Source organism: Aptenodytes forsteri, unplaced genomic scaffold (genome assembly GCF_000699145.1).
Source record: "Aptenodytes forsteri isolate BGI_AS27 unplaced genomic scaffold, ASM69914v1 Scaffold298, whole genome shotgun sequence".
Taxonomy (NCBI): domain Eukaryota; kingdom Metazoa; phylum Chordata; class Aves; order Sphenisciformes; family Spheniscidae; genus Aptenodytes; species Aptenodytes forsteri.
In genome coordinates, this window is record NW_008793956.1 from 1077332 (window position 1) to 1101335 (window position 24004).

Here is a 24004-nt window from a genome sequence, read left to right on the forward strand (position 1 = left end):
TTCACCAGAAGAGCCTGCAACCATTTTCTTGTCCTAACAGACCATTAGCCACCCTATCCTCCTCATGACTGCATAAGGGACACAAACAGTTCTCTCGAGATGCTTCCAGTAGTTCAGAGTGACAGAACATGTGTGCATGCATGCACATGTGTGTGCACATGCATGTCTGGGTGGTGAATGGGATCATTTTAAAATTACATTATATTTTCAGCATGAAACATACAATTTCAGTTAAGTCATCTACAAAAACACCAATGTGAATAGTTTATTGTTTACACATAACTCCAAATTTTACTGCGGGCAAGGGAGTCAGGGAAAGTTAAAGATTAAAAATTTTTCCTGACTTGCAGAAATAAAGAGCTTCATTTATCCTCTGTGTCCCCTTCCAAGTCTCCCAATAAGTGCCTCCTGCTAGAAGTAGGAAATGCTAGGTGAGGTTTAGAGGGAAGGGTTGTTATTCTTTGAGATGTCAAACATTTTACATGACTGCAGCACTAGAAACTGCATACAGAGGGGCACAGGGGAGGGAGAAGGACATACATTTGAAAAAAAATTTAGAAAGATGATTTCATTGTTACACATATTCTGTCCACATTGTCAGCAAAGTAAGGCTCTTTTTAAATTATGAAAAGATTTTGTGCATGTTTTCCCCTCTAAAAAACATCTGTAAATTATTTTAGCTGTAAAATGTTTCAGAACTGTGAAGAAAACAAAAACGCAAAACAAAAAAAATCCAAAAAATAAAGACCAGGCTTCCTAAAAAATAAAATAAACCAAAGAAAATCCCTCTAAATCTACAGCAATATTTTAACTGGAAAAAGGTCCATTTTCTCTGGTTCGTCAGTATAAAAGGTTCCTTTATTTATATATATTTCAGTTTTTAGAATGCAAGTTCATCTTGCTCATCTTCTCATGTATGGTCCATTGAGAGACTGCTTGGGCACCCCAGCAGCATTCATGTAGCTGTGATGGGAGGGGCCAGTGTACATCATGTTTCCATGAGGATTTGGCTGCATAGGCTGCTGGGTATAGGCCTGGCTCCCCATCATTCCCATCTGCATCTGCATAGGATACTGTGCTGTCTGGTTCATGTAGGCAGGGTTACTATGGTAACTGCTGTTCATCATAGGCTGTGTCATTCTGTAGCTGTTCATGGCATTCAGGGTGTTCATATTCATGGAATTAACATTGTAAGGGGCGGTTGGCATTAGGTTGACTCCCATGTTCATACCCCGTTGAACAGCTAACGTACGAGGACCAGCCTGCATGGCAACTGCGGATGGGCTGCGGCCATAGAGCTGCTGCTGGTGTGCAGTTGCAGAGGGCAGTGGTGCTGATTTAGAGCGAATGGAAATATGCCCCTTGACTGGCATTTGCCCCTGCAACCTCTGTGTATGTGGAATACCAATATTGGTAGCAGACATATTACACTGAAGCAGAGGTGACGTGAGGTTCATGGTGGTGGATGCCAGGTTTGGTGGGGGTGTCATAGTGGCTTGTGCTTGTGGTGTGCCTGCTAACGGATGAGAGGGAGCTAGCTGAGCCAATCCTGTGTTGGACAGAGAAACGCTGGTTGCATAGGAAGTCACAGCAGGAGAATGGCTATAAGGCATGGCATGAGGGTCCATAATGGTGTTTGTCAGCTGCTGCAACTTGGCTAAACTGAATGTGGCTGATGGTTGTGAATAGCTCCCAGCACCAAAATCCCCTGGAATCCTCTCATAGATACTTATGTTACCAGTGCTTCCTGATTCAGGTATTTCCATGATCATAGGTGCTGGGGTGAAGCTGTTGTTCATGCTACACTGAGACAGTGGAGGTTGCTGCTGGGGTGGAGGTGGGGGCTGTGGCTGCTGTGACTGAGGCTGTTGCTGTTGTGGCTGTGTTGTTGGTTGCTGGTTACTTGGAGGCCTTTCTACTACACAGCTCTGAGGTGACTTGATATTGCAGTTTGCCGCAGGCTGGACAGTGTTTTGCTGCATCATGCTGCAACTGCTGCCAATGTTTGCCATTTGCTGAGTGACAACACAACTGTTCTGAGTGAGGCTGCTAGAAGAGGACAGTCCTCCATATGAACAGCTGCTCTGGGAAGAGTTATTTCCACAAATGCTGCCTCCCATAGTGGAGTCATAGCTGCTGGGGTTTTCATAATTCTCTGTAGTGCTCTCAATGCTGCCAAGGTCACTGAAGCCACTATCCACTACCTGCTGAGAGTGGTCCGATACTGAAGGCACATCCATCATGGGGCTGGTCTCCATGTTCTGCATAGAGGGTGCGGACAGGGATCCTTGTTCAGGACTTATCTGGGTGTAACTGCTCTCCAGAGCAGGCACATTTGGGCTGCTGACAGAACGTACAGACTGGCTGGGGTGGGACTGAACAGAGGATATTGGACTGTTGTGTTCTGAGGCCTGGCAATCTTCAACCATTGATATCTGAGGATCCTCCTCAGTCTGAGTGTAACTCTGCAAAGTCTGACAAGCTGCAAGAGTTTCTTCACAGTCCTGGTAAGCTACATCATGCTCATTGCTTTCCTCCTGTGTCAAGGACTGGACTGCTTGAACAGTTTCAAGATCTAGTTCACTATGAGGAATCTCTTCCTCTTCCTTTAATTCAATTAACCCTTCTTTATTACTTTGCTCTTCTTCATGATCATCTTCAGACCCAGGGACGTGCTCCGAGCCCACTGATGTCTCATTGGAAGCCTGCTCTTCCTCAGAATCTGCCTCTGCTTCATCTTTTTCTTTTGCATCTTCTCTACTGCTTGGTATAGTTGTTTCTAAAAAACATTCTTGCACCTGAGGCTCCTCCTTCACCCCTTCTCTAACAGGCTGTTCCTCCATTTCTTTTTTCTTCACAGACTCCAGATGACCGTCATCTTCGTCATCGGCATCATGATCTTCATTTTGATTTGTCACTACTGCAGCTTCCTCTTCTTCCTCGTGCTCATGCTCAGGTTCGTCTAGTTCTTGCTGTTCTTCTTCTGATTGCCTTTGCTCTTCTAAAACCCGTGGCTTCTCCTCTACCTCCTCTTCTATCTCAGGCTCTTTTACTTCTGGCACAGGACTGCTGTTGCTGTCCACAGGAGAAACTGCTCTTACTTCACTGCTGGCTATATCTTCCTCTTCTCCCTCTCCTACCTCTTCTGCTTCCATATTCACATCTTCCTCTTTCCTTTCTTCAATAAGAGGCAGCTCTTCTTTCTGCTCAACACTTTCTTCTTTATCTGAAATTTTGGTCTTACGCCCTGGTTTTGAATTAGCTACCACTGCATCAACTCCTTCATCCTGAACTGATGGTGGCACCTTTTCCCGGTTCAGTTTAAAGCCTGGTTTTCGACCAGGTCTTTTCTTCCAGTGGACTGGTTTTCGGCTTTTCCCTTTTGGCCATCCCTTCTTCTTTTTCATGGGTGTAGAAGTATCTGGCTCAAGTGAAGAATCCTTTGCTTCACATTTTCTCAGCATAGATAATGGTTTCAAAGTTGGGTTACCTGAAAACACAAATTGAAAGATACTGTTCAAACATTTTTGTTTGACCTGAGCATTCACGGAAGCTTTCCCAAGCATTCCCATCATGTTTATCAACTTTATGTATCAATACTAGCTTAGAGATTTGTTGTGAAGGGTAACAAGAAGGATCAAGGTCTGCTCATTAGCCATCACATTGCACATTACATTTTCAGAGAACACCAATGCTTTCAAGATTTTGCATGGTCAAAGCTCTGAGCCTTTAATACACAATTCAAATTAAACACTAGGCTATACGATAAAGTCCTGGAAAGACTCACCAGCCTTTACAGATTGTATTTATACGGTATGTTCACAAATGAAAGTGTTCCAGTGTAGGGGAACACATGAAGTTGCAATAAAAGCATGTTTCCATTTAGATCTGTATTTTGTGCATCTGTGTAAGAAAGGAAATATTTCTACTTTTTTCATGGCTTATGCTTTTAAATGCCAATAGAAATACACAGATGACTGAATTAGGCTAGATTTTTTTTTTAATCTGAAAAATCATTAAAAGGAAGTTGAATTTCTCTCTCATCTGACTTTTATTTGATGAAGAAAGTTTTGCATTTCAGTGACTTTCCAAACACTAGAATAGGTTCAGAGCTTATACAGCCTGAAAGGAATGTGATCGTTTACTGAAAATTTACTGAATACTGTAAGGCATTCCCTGAATTAATTTTGTTTTGAACCTGTCAATTAGGATAGTCAGTGACATTTTACACAACTGCTGGTAAACTACTGCTACAGTTAATCATTGACACTAGTTGATATTCACACTTTACCATCTGAATTTGTCTTCAGACACTGAATTTACTTAATCTGCTTTTGTATTAGTTTTCCTTTTATCTGCTAGGCAGAAAATCTCTCTTACCAAATAACAGTTCTCACCTAAGTAATTTGTAAATTTATCAAGTCACTCTTTTGCCTCTGCTTTCTTTGAATCTATCATTATAGAACATTTGTTCTAGTGTCTTAATCAGCCCACGACTGTTTTTTAAACTATTCCAGTTTGTCAATACTCTTATCAAGTGCGAATAACTGAGTAAAGATGGTTGTAATAGTTTCACCAAAGCTAAATAAAGAGATGACAGAATGTCTCTACTCCACTTGAGATTCCCCTGTTCATATATTTAAGGATCATCTGAATCTCTTTGGCTTTGAGCTAGAAAACCATGCTAATTACTGGACATGACCTTCAAATACTCTCTCATAGACTTTGTCAGTGAATTGCCCTTCACTTCATTTACCAAATCCCCTCTTTTTCTGTCAGCTGCTACATTATTTTTTAATCTATCCATAAAATATCCATACAGACAGACATACAACCCAGACCAATCTCCCTTAGAATAGAATAGTTCTGTTGGAAGGGACCTACAACGATCATCTAGTCCAACTGCCTTGCACCCTGCTAGTAACAAAGCTTCTTAATTACTCTGTTTGCAGCTTGATTTATTTAATATGTATTAGCTTGATTCTGTAACATTTCAGCTTAAGCAAATGGTTTTGATTAAGTCAAATACCTCTCAAAACACTAAGTAGGTAACACCAATTACCCTTATTAAGCAAGCTGTAGTCTTGTAAAAATACATCATTGTCTGACAAATACATTTTTCACATACCAGTGTTCATTTGTATTGAGCAAATAACCCTCCCTGGACTTCCTACTGAGTAATAAGCCAGTCATCCTACTATTTAAATCAGGATGAATGTCACACTGATGGGCCTGTAAATTAGGTTGGTCATCCCACTATATGGATATAAGATCAATTTCCCCCCAATATTCAGAGTACATTTATTCACATTTCTGCCCTTTCTACCATCTTAAAAAATGTTATTGATTCCACACTATGAATTTCCCAAGAAGAGCTGTTTTAAGTCCACAGTTATGCAATGAAGGTAAAACTAAATCATGTGCTCCTAGTAGTTCACAAGTGCTTCTTAAACGTAATCATAGGTCAGCTGAGTTACTCTTGCCCTTTGCTCAGACAGGCATTTACTCTAAATATCTCCGATGAGAAACATTCTGAAAAAATTCTGGGTATTAAAAAATGAATTTAAAACATACTGAATTCAAGAGTCAACAACTCCTTGAAGTCATCCATAAAACAAACATTTGGAATGTGAATAAAGGAAAGAAAGCATCTGCCACAGTCAGCATATCATTGGGCAGGAAGAAAGAAACACTACTTTCATAGTATTTGTTAAAGCATTAACAATTAAGCCCTTTAAAAAAAATTCTCCTCTTAAAAAAAAAAATAATTTAAAAATCGCTATTCTCTTCCCCTTCTTTCATATTTCCTATCTACTGTGGAGGATTAGATTTACCACATCTTAGGTAAAGACCCTTTGCTTTTATCTGTACTGTCATGGATTTAATATTTTTAGGAATACAGAAAAAAGTAAATGATCTTATGATGGCAGTTTCCCCTTATAATAATGTAATATTAAAGGTGTCCAGTCTGGGCTCCCCAGTACAAGACAGACATGGAGCTACTGGAGAGAGCCCAGCAAAGGGCCACTAAGATGCCTAAGAGACTGGAGCATCTCTCTGATGAGGAAAGGCTGAGAGAGCTGGGACTAGAGAAGAGAAGGCTCGGGGGGAGGGGGATCTTATCAATGTGTACAAATATCTTAAGGGAGGGTGTAACGAAGATGGAGCCAGGCTCCTTTCAGTGGTGCCCAGTGTCAGGACCAGAAGCAATGGGCACAAACTGAAACACAGGAGGTTCCATCTGAGCATCAGGAAACACTTTTTTTTACTGTGACTGAGCACTGGAACAGGCTGCCCAGAAAGGTTGTGGAGTCTCCCTCCTTGGAGATATTCAAAAGCCATCTGGACATGGTCCTGAGCAACTGGGTCTTGGTGGCCTTGCTTCAGCAGTGGGGCTGGACAAGATGACCTCCAGAGGTCCTTTCCAACCTCAAGGGACTGTGATTCTATGATTTTTACCATATGCACTTGACACAGTCTTCACAAAAGAATATGGATTTGATGACCACTCAAGATTTCACATGCATCATTTTTTAGGATACCGAGAAACATATGTATGTGCTCATACAGTTGCACTTAAACGTCAGTGTGCACGCAAGATTGAACAGAATCCTTACAGTATTCACACTCACAGTAAAACTTACAGGTAGAACTAGGAAAAGCAAAATAATACAGCCCAGCCTATTACAGAGCTCCATCTTCCCCCACACAACACTAATCAAGTTGCACAGAATTGGTAGAATATAGAGAGACAAGGTTTATTTGTTTTCTACACCACAGAACACACACTGTCTTCCAGAATGCCTAACCCTTGTTAAATACTGGCATCAAATCACCACACCACACTATCCATTCTCACTGTAGCCCTGACAGCAATCAGAACCAATTCAAATTCTCATCAGACACCAAATTTAAGAGACTACAATGTTACATTTCAGGGAAATCATAAAACACTTTCAATGATTGCCTCAGCTAGAGATTAAATTATCAGGGAAAAATCTAACCCAAACCACCCTTAGTCAGAAAGTTTAAAAAAACTTTTTTTTTTTTTTTTTTAAAAAAAAGGAAATTACAAGCAGGTTTCTGTAGTGATGGGAAAACTTCAAAAAAAATATCTAAGCTTCCTATAAACATTCCTAACTCACAGTTCTGATTAAAATAGTCTAAATCTGAACCAAGTATTAATGACTGCAATACCATATTTCTGAATCATCATAAGGCAGTGCCACCCCCCTCCACCCAGCTTAATTTTTTTATCAAAAAAGGCCAGCTGTTTATGATGACTGATTATCCCCATGGGCTAACATGTTTAGGTAATTGAAAGTACATTGTATTTTCTCTAAGATCATTACAGTTTTACTATGTATACGCAAAGGCACCTGCATTAAAGGCATAAGCAGCCAACAGATACCATTTGATGTCAGGAGCAGCAATACCCTAAAGTAGTGTGCTTACTACTTTATTACTTCAGAGGTCCTGACAAATTTGCAGCAGTTCAGGAAAAAAAAAAAGGCAGCAGAAGTGACACAAGGGAACAGAAAGCACTAAATTACAAGTGGAGAGTAAGAAAGTAAAGTATTTATAAAAAGTAGGTGAGCAAGAAATTTATCGTTGTAGTATATAACGGGTGTGAGTTAAAACAGTGGCTTTCCAAATACCATTTTTGATCCCTGGGCACTCTATGGACTATTTGTAGTCTGCAAAAGATGGTTAAAAATCACTGATGTATTTTATAAAGTAATATATGTGTGTGGAATCTCTAAAGGGATTTGCACCTCCACCAGAAAACATTCAGAAGACCACAAATGAAAAAGACTGAAAACCACTTATCTAATAGATATTCTCCCAACCCTATAGTCTTATTAATGGTGCTGGAGTACCATAAAAATGTATTTCATGAGTAATCTGATCACAACAGATTTTAAAAAAACAATCGTACAAACTGACTGTGCATATATTCCCACTAAGAAAACTTAATGCTGCATCAACACGTGTTTGCACTAAATTTATGAAGTCATGTGCTGCTATAAGGATTTAAGGGTAACTGATGCTAAATGGATAGTATATACATGGCTATAATAATATTGATGCTTTCAGTATTTAAGTACTTTTAAAGAAAAATTCTCCTCTGCTAACCACAGGCTAGCTGAAAGCCATAAATTAATGAGTTTGTTCCAGTAACGATTTTTTATTGTGGGATAACGGCACCATACTTCTCTTTCACACAGTTCTTTGTTTTTATTTGGCTAGCTGCCTTGCACTATGTAGACCATCAAGAGAACAGAACATATAACAGCCATAATGAAGATTACTAATGGAGCATCTGAATGACAGATGTTTCTTTTGAATTGTCAGTGCACTCTAAGTAACCAGTTCCAACCACATAATTTTATTTTATGAACTAAAGGTTCAGAGAACTTTAAGGAGATAGGAGATGCTGAGAGGCAGGACATGCAATGTGATGAAGAACAGGATTTCAAAAGAGACAATTTATTATCTCCCTTTGTTACGGAAAACTGAGGGCTCTCCAATTTATTTCTGTTTTATTTGTGTAAGCGACCCTGCTGCATAGGTTTTTCCACAATCACAGATACCAATTCCACTAGGAAAGCTGAATCAAAAGGATACCCTATGATCAGATCATTGCTAATAAGACAGTTAAAAGCATGCACCACATTTTCACAAGACTTGGGAATGTCTGAGTCTGGTTTGACGGGTAATTTATGCCTAACCCTACATTTTGGCTATAAGTTACAAGACAAGGTAAGCAGCTTGTTCCATCATGAGCTAGTATCATCCGACACTCACCGACACACTATCTATAGCAAACTTTCAACAGCATACCACCAAACATACCATTAGTGTCATCAGACTCCTCCTCATCTTTGGACTTCCTCTTAGAAGAGGGTCTATGCCTGAGTGTGTCTGGTGGGGCTAAGTGCCGAAAGTATCCACTGGGCAAAAGTTCATTCTCTTCCTCTTCATCCTCCTCCTCCTCTTCCTCCTCCTCAATCTCGAATGTAGGCTCTAGTCGGGGCATTGGTCGTTCAGAGTCTGAGTCCTCAAATGGTTCATCCAGCACTTCTGTGGTCTCCGAAATTGTTTCAGTGACAACACTGCTGTTGTGGTGCTTACGCTTGCGGACTCGCCTCTTCCGATGAAGAATTGGTTTCTGAAAGTGGAAGGTGGGAGAAGAGAAGACATTTTATCACGTGCAGTAGAAATAAAACACTGATAAATAGAAAACATGAACAGCAGAGTTCGACAGTCTAAGCAGGACCAGAGGGCTCCCTTCTGGAGTCCAGACTTCACTAGAAATACTGACCAGCACCTGCACATTAGACAGATGTCAAATACAATGCAAGATGACCGACTTCCATGAAGATTGCTAGATTGACATTTGTGTAATAGTATAAACCATTAAAACTTCAATAACCAAGGTGGAAAAATCAAAAGCACAAGACAGAAGTTAAAATTAAAAAAAACCCTACCTCTGATTCAACAAAAACCACCACTACAAATAGGTGGCGGAAAGCACCCTCCAGAGTTCTGGAAGACTGAGCAGATGCTACCTGTACACTTAATACATACCTCATGAATTGCACAATCCTTCAGAAAGCATCAACATACTGACAAAATAGACTGCATGATATAGTCAGAGACAACAAGAAAGAAGACACACACCTTTCGTTTTAATGTTGGCTTGGTGAGAACAGGTGGAGAGCTTGATCGAGGACTCACAGGCTCATCATCTTCCTCTTCACTACTCTCACTAAAACACCTCAGAAGTGCCCTATCACTATCACTGTAGCGGCGGGGTAATCTGTCGCCGTCCTCCGGGAATCTACACTTCAGTGGCTCCGTGCTCTTTTTCAACTGCCCTCTCCACCTTTCCATACCTTCGCTGTACCGCCGACGGGGTATTGCAGATTTTTCACCTTTGCCATACTGCCCCTGGGAAACTGCAGATTTTTCCTCATCTTCAGCATACCGGCCTCTTGGGGCTGGAGACTTCTCCTCACATTCACCACATCTTCCTGGCAAGGCTGCCGACTTCTCCTCACAGTCACTGCACCTGCCTCGTGAGGCTGCAGATTTCTCCTCACATTCACTGCATCGCCCACTGGGAACTGCTGCTTTGTCCTCAATGGGCAATATTGGCTCCTTCTCACAAAAGGGGTCCCGAAGTTTTTTGCCCTTGCGGTTCCATCGACCTCTTCGTGATGGCTGACTGTTTGCAGGAAGACTATCCAGGGGAAAAATGTGCTTGTTTGGCCGTGCAGAATTGGCTGGAGCAACAATGTCTGGCTTTTTTTCACACTCTGTAGGTGAGTAAGGCTCTTGCTCTTTCTTCTCCCACGACACAGATTTTACCATCTGATTTAAATAAACACAAATAGATTTCACATTTCCTATTTAAGCATGCATGTCTTTCCTGAATTTGATTCCACAAAAGCTTTTGAGCAAGAAGTCAGAAAAGTTTAACAAGAATGACTTTTAAGAATCTGGGAATAACAAAAGAATTGACCTTTACAAGATTCTAATAGTGCTAACTGCTACTCCTTTCCTCCCAGGTGATAATGTACCTCAGTTAGCTTCCTGACAAGTGACTTCAGTCAGCAGCAGCCATCCAGTGGCCTGCTGGAATGCAAACATCATCTTGCTACATTCAAACACAGTATTTGTGTAATTTTCAAGAAAAAAGTGAGACAAACTTGAAGCTATTTTTCCATCAAAATGCACAATTAGTTTAATGTAAATACAGTAACAGCCCATAATTTGCCTCTTAGTATTCTAGTCAGTGTTCATCACCTGATGAGAGAGTGCAACCCTTCAAGGACAGCAGCCTAGATTTCAGAAACCTTCACTGCTCTGTAGGCAGTAATTCTAAAGCTATTAGTGGTTTTGCAAAAGTACACAGCAAAAGCCCTTGGTGAAAAAAGTTAAAAGTTTTCCTTGATTCATTTCCATTTATGCTATATTTGTCACTTACAGAAATACTGGGTCCTTCAAACCTAAATCCATTTCAATAATTTGATGAGAGACCAGGTTGCTTGAGAGTGGGAGGCAGGGGTGTTTTGTTTTGGTTTTGGGTTTGTTGTTTGTTTGTTTGTTTGTTTGTTTTTAATACTGCCCCCCCAACACATACTGCAAAAATCACTAAGGGTAGAAAGAGCCTTTTTACTCTTTTCAGAGATAGTCTTTAACCTTTCTCTAGGCTATGCCTCAATGTTTTCCCTATTTTTAGTTTCTGATCTGAAACTATAAAGACACATAAACTAATCATGACTGCATTGCTTTTTATGATTATGCCAAACGCCCAAGCTTGGCATTTGAAATCTTGTTAGCATTGCCTGGAAAAGCACTGAGTGTAAACTATATGCCACACAGAAGTAACTGTGTGTAACAGATTCACTCTTACACTGGTCTCTGGATCCTTTTCTTTCTGCTGCTGTTGCTCTTCATTTTCCCCGTCCTCTGTCTCCTCTTCTTCATCTTCAGAGACAACTGAGTTGGAAACTATAACAGGTGTCCAACGCAGACATTCTGCATCCACATCTATAGGTCGGACATTAGTCCTAAGCTTTGCCATATGTTCCTGGATAAGTTTCTCCCGACGAATTATCACAAATCTAAACAGTAATAATACTCTGATCAACAACAGGCTACATACTGTACATGTTGTCATGCGAAACAGATATAAGATATTACAGAAAAATCTGTGTACTCTCAATCAGTGCTGCCATGAGTAACTTCAGAGAGGACAGAAAGCTCATTAAAATTGTACAATTTGCAGTACTGTCAGACTACCAGAGAAAGCATCTTAAAACTGAGAAAATGTTGTTAAATTCTTTCCATTTGTTAATGGTGATACCATTATTCTTCCATGGGTAACATTCAGCTGCAGAGTATCACTTTTATTATGTGTTAAACGGACAAGGGGTATGACATTTGGGGAACAGGCAGCATAAAGTGAAAGATACTGAATGGTAATAAAAGGGCTGCTTTAAAAAGTTACAGTCCCACTACCAGAGTGGATTTTATTCAGGGGACTGGGAGTAACCGATTAAAGTATACCGTGAAACAAGGACATAAAACTGTTCTCAAATAACTTCCAGTTTTCCAAATAAGTTCCAGGTTTAACACAAAACACAACCGAATACAACCCCACTCCCAAAACTGCTATAGTCTGAATCAAGAATAATTCCCACTATTTCACTTGACTTGTACACTCAGCTGGGCAAGCAGACTACCTCTATTCTATATCCACACACCTCATTTCTCCCAGTGATCTATCCCACTGTTCAAGCATCCCATGTTAATCCACACAGTTAATGGCATCTTTGAGGCACAGAGAAAAGGGAGGGAAACAACTGTCTGCTCAGTGACTGGAAAAAGGAACAGATTTCCCTCTAGAGAAGGGAAGTTGCTGTTCTTTGCTCTGTTTTGTGAGTATGTTAGACTGATTATGCTGAGGGACCCCAAGAGAACATGGCCAAGAGATCAGCTTGCTTTCTCTCACAGCTGCAAATTACTCAGAAGTTCCACAGCTGCAGAGCTACACAGCTGGAAATCTGATCCAGCTTTGGCACTGAACAATTCTTGCATTGCACGTGAACATCATAAATCTCTACAGCCAATATTTGGACACTTAAGTCTTAAATAAAATCAAGCTTATTAGATGTGACTTGTCTCCAAACATCATTAAATTTCATTCAAATACATCTGAAGCTATTTGGAAATACAACAGGAGTCCTGTACTCACTGATCACTACGGAAGTCAAGCATTCGTAGGTGATGTAGAGTGGAAGTGATATCTTGAGGGCAGATTCCAGTCAGCTTACTCAACTTCTTGATGCTTAATTGCTTGTCACGTTGATGATAAAGGCACTCCAATATTACACTTTTCCAATAAGCCATGTATGAGAGGCGCCCCAGGTCTGATAGGGGCTTCTCTGGCGATCCTGCTTGACCCTCACGCTTTGAAAGCAAATAGCCTAAAGATATACAAGAAAAAATTTTCAAAAAATTAGCATATATACCTTCTGTTTCCACCCCAATTTCTACAAAGGTATTTTTCCAGAAAGTAGCTGAATGCTACCTACAAGATATAGATTATAATTTTGAAGGATACACTGAGTGGTCTGGCCGATTTTCTTTTTTTTGTTTAAACTCCTGTTATTCAATGATAGAGTATCAGATCGCTAAACTACATTGCCATCAGACATTGGCTATGGGCAATGCCACGAGATGGCAGCCGTTACCTATCTAGAAACTATACTAAGCCTGAAGTACACAGTCTGCTGAGTATCTTCCAATTGCAATAGCAATTTTGAAGATGACAGAGGGAAAACATATTTTAGCCTTTTAAAACTAATATGGCAAACAATTTTCTTGAAAATTCTCTACTGTCAAACTTCAGGGCCATACTAAAGAGTACCAAGCTCTATCTGCAGAAACTTAATTAATTTAAGACTGTGATACACTGCACAGGTTCAGTAAAGACCGAGAGGTTATACCCTCCCCAGTATGGCAAAGGGGGGAGGGGGAACCAGCTGACAAATATGTCTTCTCACTGCTGCTCTAATATAGCCCACATTTGTTGATTTCTGAAGATACATCATTGAGTTCCTTTGTTTCACCAATATTTTCAGGAGAACAACAATTTATCTACACAAGGATATTTACTAGCAAAATCATTCTAATATAATTATACCAGTAGGGTTTTTCCTCTGGACATTAGCTCCAAATTAGCATGTCCACAGGGAGGGCTATATTAGATTGCACTCAGCATAATAAGGGAGATATAGTTACAGTGGCAAGTTTTCCCATGAACTTGCCAAAATCCATGTATGAATCTGAGAATTGTTTGAGTATTCGGAGCCTAAGTATGTCTGGTTTTGTTGCTCTCAGAGCTAAATTAAAACGTAACTATGACTACCTTTTGCTTAAGACACTCATTCACTTAATCAAGCTGCTGAAGGTTTCAACAGATTATGCAGTTTTAGGGTTGGCTTTCTGTAGAAAGAACCACATGCACAAGGTAAGCTTCTGCTAAAAACACTATGCTGACACATGCTTATAGTTTCCACCGTAAGTTGCTTACACGGGAAACATGAGAGTTAGGGGAAAAATGATCAATTTGTCTTTAGAATTGAAGCCTTCCAACAATAAGAGTAAATTGTGAAGTTCAGATGATTTTATGAGTTTTAGAATCCTTTGTCCCAAGATGTTTTTTAATTTGAAAAATATCCTTTTCCACAGTTAAGCCTTTCTTTAAAATATGAAAAGACAAAGACTAAAAAAAGTGAAGAAAAAGTTCCTTACTGAAGTCAATTAGGAACCTGCCATAGCCCTTACGCTGGTATTGTGGAAGAATCATTATACAGGAAACATTGTACTTCTGTTGGCAGTGTTTTTCCTGTTGGAAAAAAGGAAAAAAAAAAAAAAAAAAAAAAAAAAAAAAAAAAAAGGGAGAAGAGAGACCAGTGAGAAATAGTAGTTGTTCTGTACAAGTCCCTAACTACTTCTATAGCAAAAACTGAGATAGAAAGCCACAGTCAAAGTTTCTTAGGAACAACAATGTACATGAGCCAAGGAAAAGACTTTAAAAGAGAGAATAATATTAAAACTCTATCACCATAATTTTAGTTCAGAAAAACAAAAAGAATGAAACCTTGACATAACTACCACCTTCTGCTTAACTACAATACAGTAAAGAACATGGGCTGCATAGCAGATAAAGTTCAAAGCATAAATCTGAAGGCAGCTAAATTCACTGAAAAAGATTGCATTATTCCAGTGAATCTTTAAATGTTATAACCATAACATACTAAAATCCAATCTCAAATCTGCTGTTCTGAAGACTGAAAGGAAAAGCTTCAATTAAAGCTATTTAAAAATAAGTAAAACAATTACAGATAAAAATTTTAAGAAAAGGCCTATCTGAAATCTTGGCCCTGTTCCAACAAAAAAAAAAAAAAAAGTTTTGAAATGAGGTGCAAAATTGCCAAACTTGTTTGGAAAACAATGTATTTACAGAAGGAAAGATGAGATAGAACCACTTGGTAACAGTGTTTCTCTCACAAACAGTACTACCCATCACCATCAAGAGTAGGAAGTCATTTGAAGAGTTGGGGTTTTTTTAGCTACTAGCTGCACTACAAGTTCCTTAGAGACTATATGCTATTCAACATTATGAGGAAACTTGGTTTTATTAGATGGTGTAGTTGGTTGTCTCCAAATGTAACATAAATACAATCTGGTTGCCACAGATGTCTATACCTGTATTACATAATGTATTATATAAAATGCAAGGGCCTAAATTACAACAATTTAAAGACTCCGAAGCAGCATTTCTCACCATAGCAAATGCAGTTCCATGTCTGAAGTACTCAAATACTTGCCTTGGAAAAGTAGCCAACAAGATGACAGCCCTTGACATCATTCTGCGTCAGCACGTAGAAAAGAAATGGCTCCACATCATAATAGAGAGTCTTATGGTCCAGGAAGAGTTTGGCTAACAAGCACAAATTCTGGCAGTAGATAGTGCTGACATTGCCATCAACCTTACAGAAATGAGGAAAAGCTTTGTCACTCCATTTGCTGTCATGCAAGGACATGCTTCATCTGGGTATTGCTGTACGTTTGAAATGTCTAACATGAGAAGAAGACTTCTCTGTCACAGGTAGCATCTCAAAGGACTTAAACTTCCACAGCATAAAGGCCATGGCTAAGTCACTGTTACATTCATTAGCTTAAGAGAGAACTTAAAATTCATTTTCCTAAAATGAAAAAGCATTTTTACAAAGCGAGCCTTCTCGTAAGTTTTATGTATGAATAATCTATACATGAGGTCAGCTCCCACAGCTTGCTTGTGGTTCTTCACTCTTAGCAACTGAATGCTTCAAGAATAAAGATCTTTAGGGCTATGGAAAACTTATCACACGATTGGGTGCTAAAGCCCCTATTTTACAGATAAAAGCCTGTGGCTTAGTTTTCTAACTTACCTCAAAGACTGAAATATTGTTTTTTCTGTAAATTTCATTGGCTGGAGGATGAAACCAGCCACATTTTTTCATATGCTGTTGGAGAATAGTTCTACTTTTCATATACTTTAGACAGAATTCACAAAGGTACAACTTGGGTAGCCTGTAAGCAAAGATAAAGAAAGATCAAAGACTGGAGATACAGACTTTTGTATAAAATTCCTCACTCCTGCAGATAAAACCTGGTGAAAGCAAACCCAGTATATACTGACCTTTTGTATGTGCTAATCAGGCCAAAACCACCAAACCACTACCATACTTAAAGTCATGGCACTTACTTATTCTGTAATGAATGCATATTAACAAAATGTGCTTAGTGTCCTGCATAATTACTTTTACATTATTAAGTTATCTCATAAGAAATACATGCATCGATTAAAATCCTAGAAAAAATAGCAAAAAAACCCCAGTTTTGCACTAGTGACGCTAGGATGGATTAGATAAATAGTTCCTTTTCTCTCCCTTCCCTCCTCGTAACAGACAGCTGCACGTATCCCTGAGCAATGGGTCACAACACCATCTATCTGTTTGCTTTAAAACCATTTTACATACTACATTGACATGAACAATTTGAATGCAAGTGTCCCAATAGTATTGTGATTTAACTCCATTTACATACTCTAGCTTGAGCAGGGATGCTATTTTCAGTTACCTTCAACGCCTTTAGCAGAGCTAGAATAATTCCTCATGACAGACCACATGCTCTAATAATTATTAAATGGTAGAATAAAGAGTTTTATTTATTTTTCTCTCTCTAGCTATGGCCTTTGGAAGTTATTCCTCTTTCTGAATCAAGTTAAAGTTTGGGGAGTTTGCAGTTTAGACAGTTTGCAAAGTTCTTAAGCAAGAGAGCATCAAAACAACTATACATGCATCACAGCAGAACAATCTTTCAGATGCCAAACCGTGTAACATTAAACGTTTCTTCTTTAGCTGTGTTGAACTACATACAGCATAAAAATAATGCATCAAAGTAATTCCTGTGAAATTTCTATTTATTTTTCTCTTTCAACTCCCATAGATAGTATACAGATATTTCTAATCAAATCCTTTAATACACAGTTAACATCCTATTCCCTAAACAAACATTATTTTTTATCATGAGGAGTGCTGCAGTTGATTCGCTCAAGGGAAGGGATGGCATCCAGAGGGACCCTGACAGGCTGGAGGAGTGGGCCCAAGCGAACCTCATGAAGTTCAACAAGGCAAAGTGCAAGGTCCTGCACCTGGGCCGGGGCAATCCCCAGTATCAATACCGGCTGGGGATGAATGGATTGAAAGCAGCCCTGCAGAGAAGGACTTGGAGATACTGGTGGATGAAAAATTGGACATGAGCTAGCAATGTGTGCTCGCAGCTCAGAAAGCCAATCGTATCCTGGGCTGCACCCAAAGAAGCGTGGCCAGCAAGTCAAGGGAGACGATTATCCTCCTCTGCTTCACTCCTGTAAGACCCCACCTGGAGCACTGCGTCCAGCTCTGGGGTCCTCAGTACAAGACATGGACCTGTTAGAATGAGTCCAGAGGACGGCCACAAAAATGATCCAAGGGATGAAACACCTCTCCTATGAGGAAAGGCTGAGAGAGTTGGGGTTGCTGAGCCTGGAGAAGACAAGACTCCAGGGAGACCTTATTGCAGCCTTTCAATATATAAAGGGGGCTTATAAGAAAGACCGAGAAAGACTTTTTACCGGGGCCTGTAGCAATGGGACAAGGGGCAACTGTTTTAAAATTAAAGAGGTTAGATTTAGATTGGACAGAAGGAAGACATTTTTTTATAAGGGTGGTCAGACACTGGAACAGGTTGCCCAGAGAAATTGCAGATGGCCCATCATTGGAAGTGTTCAAGGTCAGGCTGGACAGGGTTATGAGCAACCTGATCTAGTGAAAGATGTCCCTGCCTACGGCAGGGGGGTTGGACTAGATGGTCTTTAAAGGTCCGTTCCAATCCAAACCATTCTATGATACCACATGTAAAGAACCAATGCACTCTGAGAGTCAGATACTCTAATCACTTACATGCTTAATAACAGCCCAGTACCAGGTCATTTAGCTGAGGCTGCTCCCTCCTCAGAGCGTGGAATATGTCAGTTCTTTGGGAATCCATCTAATCATATATTCCTGTGGCAGTTCGAATGCTCACAGCATATGCAGGTTGTTGCAGAGAGCTTATCAACTTTTTGACTCAGCCTAAAAAGACCTTAAGACATCTATTAACTACCATGAAAAGTATCTGGATTATGTGTACTTTGCTTCTATCCTACATTCAGATAGAATTTTCTTAAGGTTTCTACACCTGCTGGAGTACAGCTTTCCCATAAACACTGAAGCAGAACAAAGGAGACTAACGTTCAGTCATACCTCGAGTATTCCTGTGGATATGGGGAGGAGTACCAGGTCTGGATTTCATACTTGCCAAATTCGATGACAGAAGGGCATCGGACTTGTGGATCAGGAGGCCCAGTCACCCCTACTTTCTATGCAAGGGGGGAAAAAAAAAAATTCATGAATTTCCAAGTGAAAGACTTCTAAGCTGAAATAAGTTAAAACATTCTTATCTACACAGTCCATCCTACTCAAACTCAGAGAACTAGGAAGATGCAGACATTGCTTTCTGACACTAAAAACCAGTATCAGTCAGATTTCAGGCAAGCATGTGATTCACAAAAAGGAAGAATTAGTAAGCACTGTCATACCACATACCTCCACTACCTTTCACACTGTTGCATGTCATAGTTTTAAATACAAATTAGTACACAGCAAAATTTAACACAATCTTTTTTCAGTCCTGTTATTTCCATTCTTGTTATTTCAATAGCCAAGAACAGAAACACATGAACTGCTCCTGAGGTTAAGATCTAGAATATTCAACTATCTAACATAACACATCAGTGTCTTCCCAGCTCCCAGACTATATGTACTACTGTGAATGTAGTATCTACCAAGACAATATTCAGGGTACAGCTACCTGCTATCATCACAAGTGCAGAAGACTTAAAAAAACTCCTCAAATTATTTATTAGAAGAAAAAAATAGAAAGTAGGATATTTTTCAATTACTTATACAACCTTTATTTCCCCTGTCTCTCTGATAGTAACTGTATATTTTATGAGAACTTAAATAAGGGAACTAAATGCTCTGCTTTCAAAGAAAACAAATGTTTTGTCAATTCATGAAGATTTTCTCTCAAAAGACTGTCACTCACACAATTAGAAATCCAAATATTCCCGCTGGCCTTGCATTATCATATGAACCACCTGGACTGCAAAGCTATTAATAAATGAGACCATGTTTCATGCAGGAGGTCGGAAACTAATGTGAAGAGTACCAGTGAATTACCTATATGCAAGTTTATGCTAGCAGAATGAAACAGCTATACCCAGGACAATGGTTTAGGGTTTGAAAGGCTAACATTCAAAATTAACATTTTTCTAAGTTTCCTAAGTGGGACTGGTATAGGCAGAAGTCACCTCAGAATCTAATCCTAGGCATACACATTTTAAGGAGCTCTATCTAGATTAAAAAGGACAGTAATCTATTAAAATGTTTAATCCAAGAGCTCCAAATACAGCCATCAGTAACTGATTCATGTTTCCTTCTATTCTTACTCAGAAGATAAACAGAATATTTCAGTAGTCAGCCAAATAAGGTCTTAGAGCTTACTACCTGCATATGATCCACAACCACTTAATTACTGTTTTTTTCCCCCATCAGTTTATGGATTTATTCCTTAGGCTTCTCCTTTCATCTTAGGCTACCTACTAGGACAGAAACTAGGTAAGAGAGTCAGTTTATCTTACTTCAACTCAAAAGCTAGATTTAATAAGAACAAAATTCCTAGTATTTAAGAAAAAGAATTAAGACAATACTATTAAGTAAGCACAATCTCGGGTGCTAAAAGCTTTTGCTATTTGTGAGGATTCCACAAGGAAAGGAAAGCACAACCTCTGCATTTTTGGTAACTGATACAAGGTTGCATGCAACACAAGAATTTCACTCCTTGGCAGAACAAATCACCAAAAGAGAAGTTTATGAAGGCAGCTCTTTACAGCTACGATAGTCTATCGTTAAGCACTTCCTGCACTGTAGTTTCAAAGCAATCGCTATTATTGCCCAGTACAATAGGTCAGTAACAAACACAATTATCAGATGCATCTGACAAGTCTTAAGGAAAACAGTAACATGCATCTGCAACAAAGTCCTGCACCTGTGCCTTCTTTTCAGCAACAAACACCTCCTCCAAATGAACGGCCAACACAAATGTGGAGACCCAGCTCCCACATAACCGTTTACACATCACAGTGATTAGAAGAAAGCCTTCAATACCAGACTACTGCTTCAGCCTCTGTGCTAGCTACAGATAGCTCTGAATGACTTTCTTCTTGAACATTTAATACGCAGTATCTTTTCCTCAGCTCACTCAAAAGCCTTTGATACGTCACTCCCTATTTCCATTTTCTTTGGTGAGGCAGTTAGCTCAGTGTACACGTACAAGGTCCCTGCATCAGCTGCATAACAACTCTGGTCAACCCTTTCCTCACCAAAACCAACCAACTAGTCACCTTAAAGTATTTAATCTACAAGTATTTTCCCCACACGGTGGTGGTGGAATCTCTCCAAAACTTGCTCCTTTTTCTAAGCAGATGTTTGGAGATTAATATTTTCTCTATTCTGGGTATATTTCCGTAGATTTAATTTCAGATCTTCAGTTATTTTTCTAAAACATAATTATGGTCACAGGCTGTAGTCTCATGTGCGATTTGCTCAATAATGCACATGCTGGGTTTTTTTAAAATCGATCCTGTAACAAAAAGTTTGAAATAAGCAGTGTTATACAGTAGCGTTGTATTTGCACCTCAATAAAAGGGTTAACTGCACTGCATCTTAGTCTGCTTTATCACACACATAGTGTAGTTCAGTCTTACCACAATTCATTGTTCATTAACTCTTTTGGTTCAGAGACTATATTTAGTATAGTGGAATTAAACCAGCCAATGACAGAATCATAGGTAAATAAACAGAAGTCAAATACCTGGAGAAGTTTAAAAGGACAGTTATACTTAGTGAAGCACTGTTCAGGGAAGTCACTGCATAAATTCAACTGACCCCTTTGGCTTCAGAAGGAGTTAGGTCATAAGACATTCAAGTTATTGAAACATACAGGTAGAGAGATATACACACACACACCCCCCACTACACACGTGTGTATGCACATATATATGTGCACATAGACACACACACAGTAATGCCCTATCCTGTTCCATAAGGAGTTAAACTATCTAGATAAAGAATGTTTTAATTAGCCAGAGGCCCTGTGTGACCCATGCCGCTAGCAGAGTCCCATATTTTATTAACAGTCCACACGTTTTACCAGCTATTTAACAGCTCTATGTTCTGATACAACTAAAGCCACAGCCCTCAAGGCTTTTTAAATGCCCACCTTAACCTCTTACGCTCTGATGCTCACTTTTGTATTATCCTTCAGCTCTCTTGAGGTCAGTTCCCCATTACTCTCAAGCAGCAGAAACCAACCACAGTTAGCTTCTGTGACAGACTGACTCATCTGGAGTCTGTATTTCTTGTTGTTGGGTTGGGGTGGGGTTTTTGGGTTTGTTTAAATTTCTTTTACAGACTTGGTACTTACTGCCAGACACTGAAAATTTAACTTTACCTGCAGTGCTTGTTCCTGAATATCTCTAAACAACTCCATGTCTTTTTCAGTTAAGATATCCTGGCTCCCAAAAAAACGCTCCTCATTTTCCTGTTTTCCATCCCAGCCATCCTGATTGTCTGTAAATGACAGAGAAAATTGTCTTCACGCACATTTACAAAGGAGTACTTGCTTTATAGTGCAGCGACAAACATCATCTGGCTGTATTCAGACACTGTGCCAAGTTTTTTTGATGGGATTTTCTATTCAGATTTGGGACCACAAAGGAAGAACCAGTTCTGGATTTGCGACCGTGTAAGAAGTATTGTCATATATTTAACCAGGCCCGAAACTCACCACTTAGATATTCATAGTATCATGAAGGCATGTGTAACAATGATACAGTTTTGGATAAATGTCTCACCACTATGCCCATTTCTCACAAACAAGGATCACAACTATTTAAATGCCGTATCTGGTGCAACCAAAACCAGGACACTTACGTTCATCACCCAAGAAACACCCCTTCCACAAAAAAAAGCAAACAAAACCCACAAGACACTTCACCTCACCCCCAAAGCATTAAGATACATTATTGTTCTTCCAGCACCAGCCAGGCTAATGCACGTAGCTATTCTAAAGCTGTAAACCTTGTATGTTATTGTGGAATATTTTCCACTGCTTGCTTAGGAACAATTCAAGCTATGAAACTATTCAACAAGACTGTAAAGATCTGAATACAGAGATTAAATCAAGGTCCAGACATAGATTAATGTCTTAAGCTAGAAAAGAAAACAAGGAAAGCAGAACTGCGTTCAAAAGAAGGGATGCTCTCCAGCAAGAAGGTGCCAAACTGCACGAAGCAGGCTCCTCTATGGCTGAGAAAATTAAGAAACATTTGCATGCAAGTCTATACCATAGATTGGAAACTCATGAGTCTGTCAGACTGGTTTTAATTATCTGTTTCCCATTTCATACTTCTACCTTGCTGTTCTTATTTTCATTAACCACTCCCTACATTACTTCTTTCAAATGTGACATTATTTAGCACATTTCCTAGGGCTATCTGCAATCCCCTCATTACCAAACGGCATTTTACCTCACAGTAATCATTTAATCCCTCATCACACCTTGCCATCATCTATAAAGAGGCAAAGGTCTCTAGGATAGCTTCCTTTTTCCAACAGGTATTCTACCTCAATGCACCAAAGATAACTGCATTTGAGTGTTAACTTTCAGCTTAAAGTTTCCAGCCTCTAACAATTCTAGTCTCTTCAACATCCTAGCCTTTGAACATTTTCTTGGTGTACAGGATACTTACATTGGCAGGGTGAAAAATCTTTACCTGTGGGCCATTCTGAAGTGCTAGATTTCCTGGTACCCTTTTTCCTGATCCTATACTGCTGAGAATAGTCTACCACTTCCCCTCGAGCTTTTCGTCCATCAGGGGAGGGAGTGAAGAATTTAGTAAGGCCGTCTATAAGCCCTTTGGTTTTCTTGTTAAACTTCAAGGTGGTGCTGCCATCTCTGCAGAAGTCCAAGACATCTGTCTGCTCCAGGTATCCTCCTTCTGATGATGCTGACTGGCTGGACAGAGCGATCTTACGCTTCCGACCCCGACCAGGGCCAGTTCGAACTTTGCTGAAAGGACCTTTTGAGCTAAAGAATGAGAAAGGGAAAGATGTGGTCAGAAGATGTGGTGAGGTGGTTTGTTTTGGGTTGCAGAGTGGACTACCATCTTCCCTACTTATTTATCAATCGCACAGAAGCTAAATGTGAATTGAAGAATTTAATAATAAAGGAGTAGTCAAGAGCCTGTCTACCCTAGAGGAGCCAGGATTCTAAACATCTCAGTGGAAGTACTGTACTATTTTTCTCCACACTGAACATTATGTGCAATTAATTTGAGTATAAACAATAGATTTTCACCAAATTTAATACAACATTAAATTTTAAAATCAGTAGCCAGAATGAATAAATTGCACAGAAGGTTTCAATTTATGCCATCATTAAACATTTACACTTGTCATTTGTCAAAGTTTTTATACTGATAGGATATTGTCGTAAGAACTACACAGAAAGTTAATGCATGCAGAACACGCACATTAGAATCACAGAATCATAGAATCATAGAATCATTAAGGTTGGAAAAGACCTCTAAGATCGAGTCCAACCATCGACCCAACACCACCATGCCCACTAAACCATGTCCCTAAGCGCCACATCTACACGTCTTTTAAATGCTTCCAGGGATGGTGACTCAACCACTTCCCTGGACAGGCTGTTCCAATGTTTAACCACTCTTTCA

The 24004-nt window shown here is 39.6% G+C and overlaps 1 protein-coding gene across 2 annotated transcripts in view; it reads right to left on the reverse strand.

Moving 5' to 3' along the window:
• Window positions 1-842: 842 nt before the first annotated feature.
• Window positions 843-24004, reverse strand: part of KAT6A (lysine acetyltransferase 6A) — a 49594-nt gene continuing 26432 nt past the window's right edge. For both annotated transcript variants that reach the window (XM_009278408.2, XM_019472691.1), the window contains 11 exons: window positions 23042-23355; window positions 21718-21836; window positions 18408-18523; window positions 16011-16152; window positions 15408-15569; window positions 14329-14422; window positions 12767-12998; window positions 11423-11633; window positions 9685-10377; window positions 8857-9172; window positions 843-3490 (listed from right to left, as the gene is read on the reverse strand). In XM_009278408.2, coding sequence (XP_009276683.1) covers window positions 903-3490; window positions 8857-9172; window positions 9685-10377; window positions 11423-11633; window positions 12767-12998; window positions 14329-14422; window positions 15408-15569; window positions 16011-16152; window positions 18408-18523; window positions 21718-21836; window positions 23042-23355 — 4987 coding nt within the window. In that variant the 3' untranslated portion in view covers window positions 843-902. The remainder of the gene's footprint in view (window positions 3491-8856; window positions 9173-9684; window positions 10378-11422; window positions 11634-12766; window positions 12999-14328; window positions 14423-15407; window positions 15570-16010; window positions 16153-18407; window positions 18524-21717; window positions 21837-23041; window positions 23356-24004) is intronic.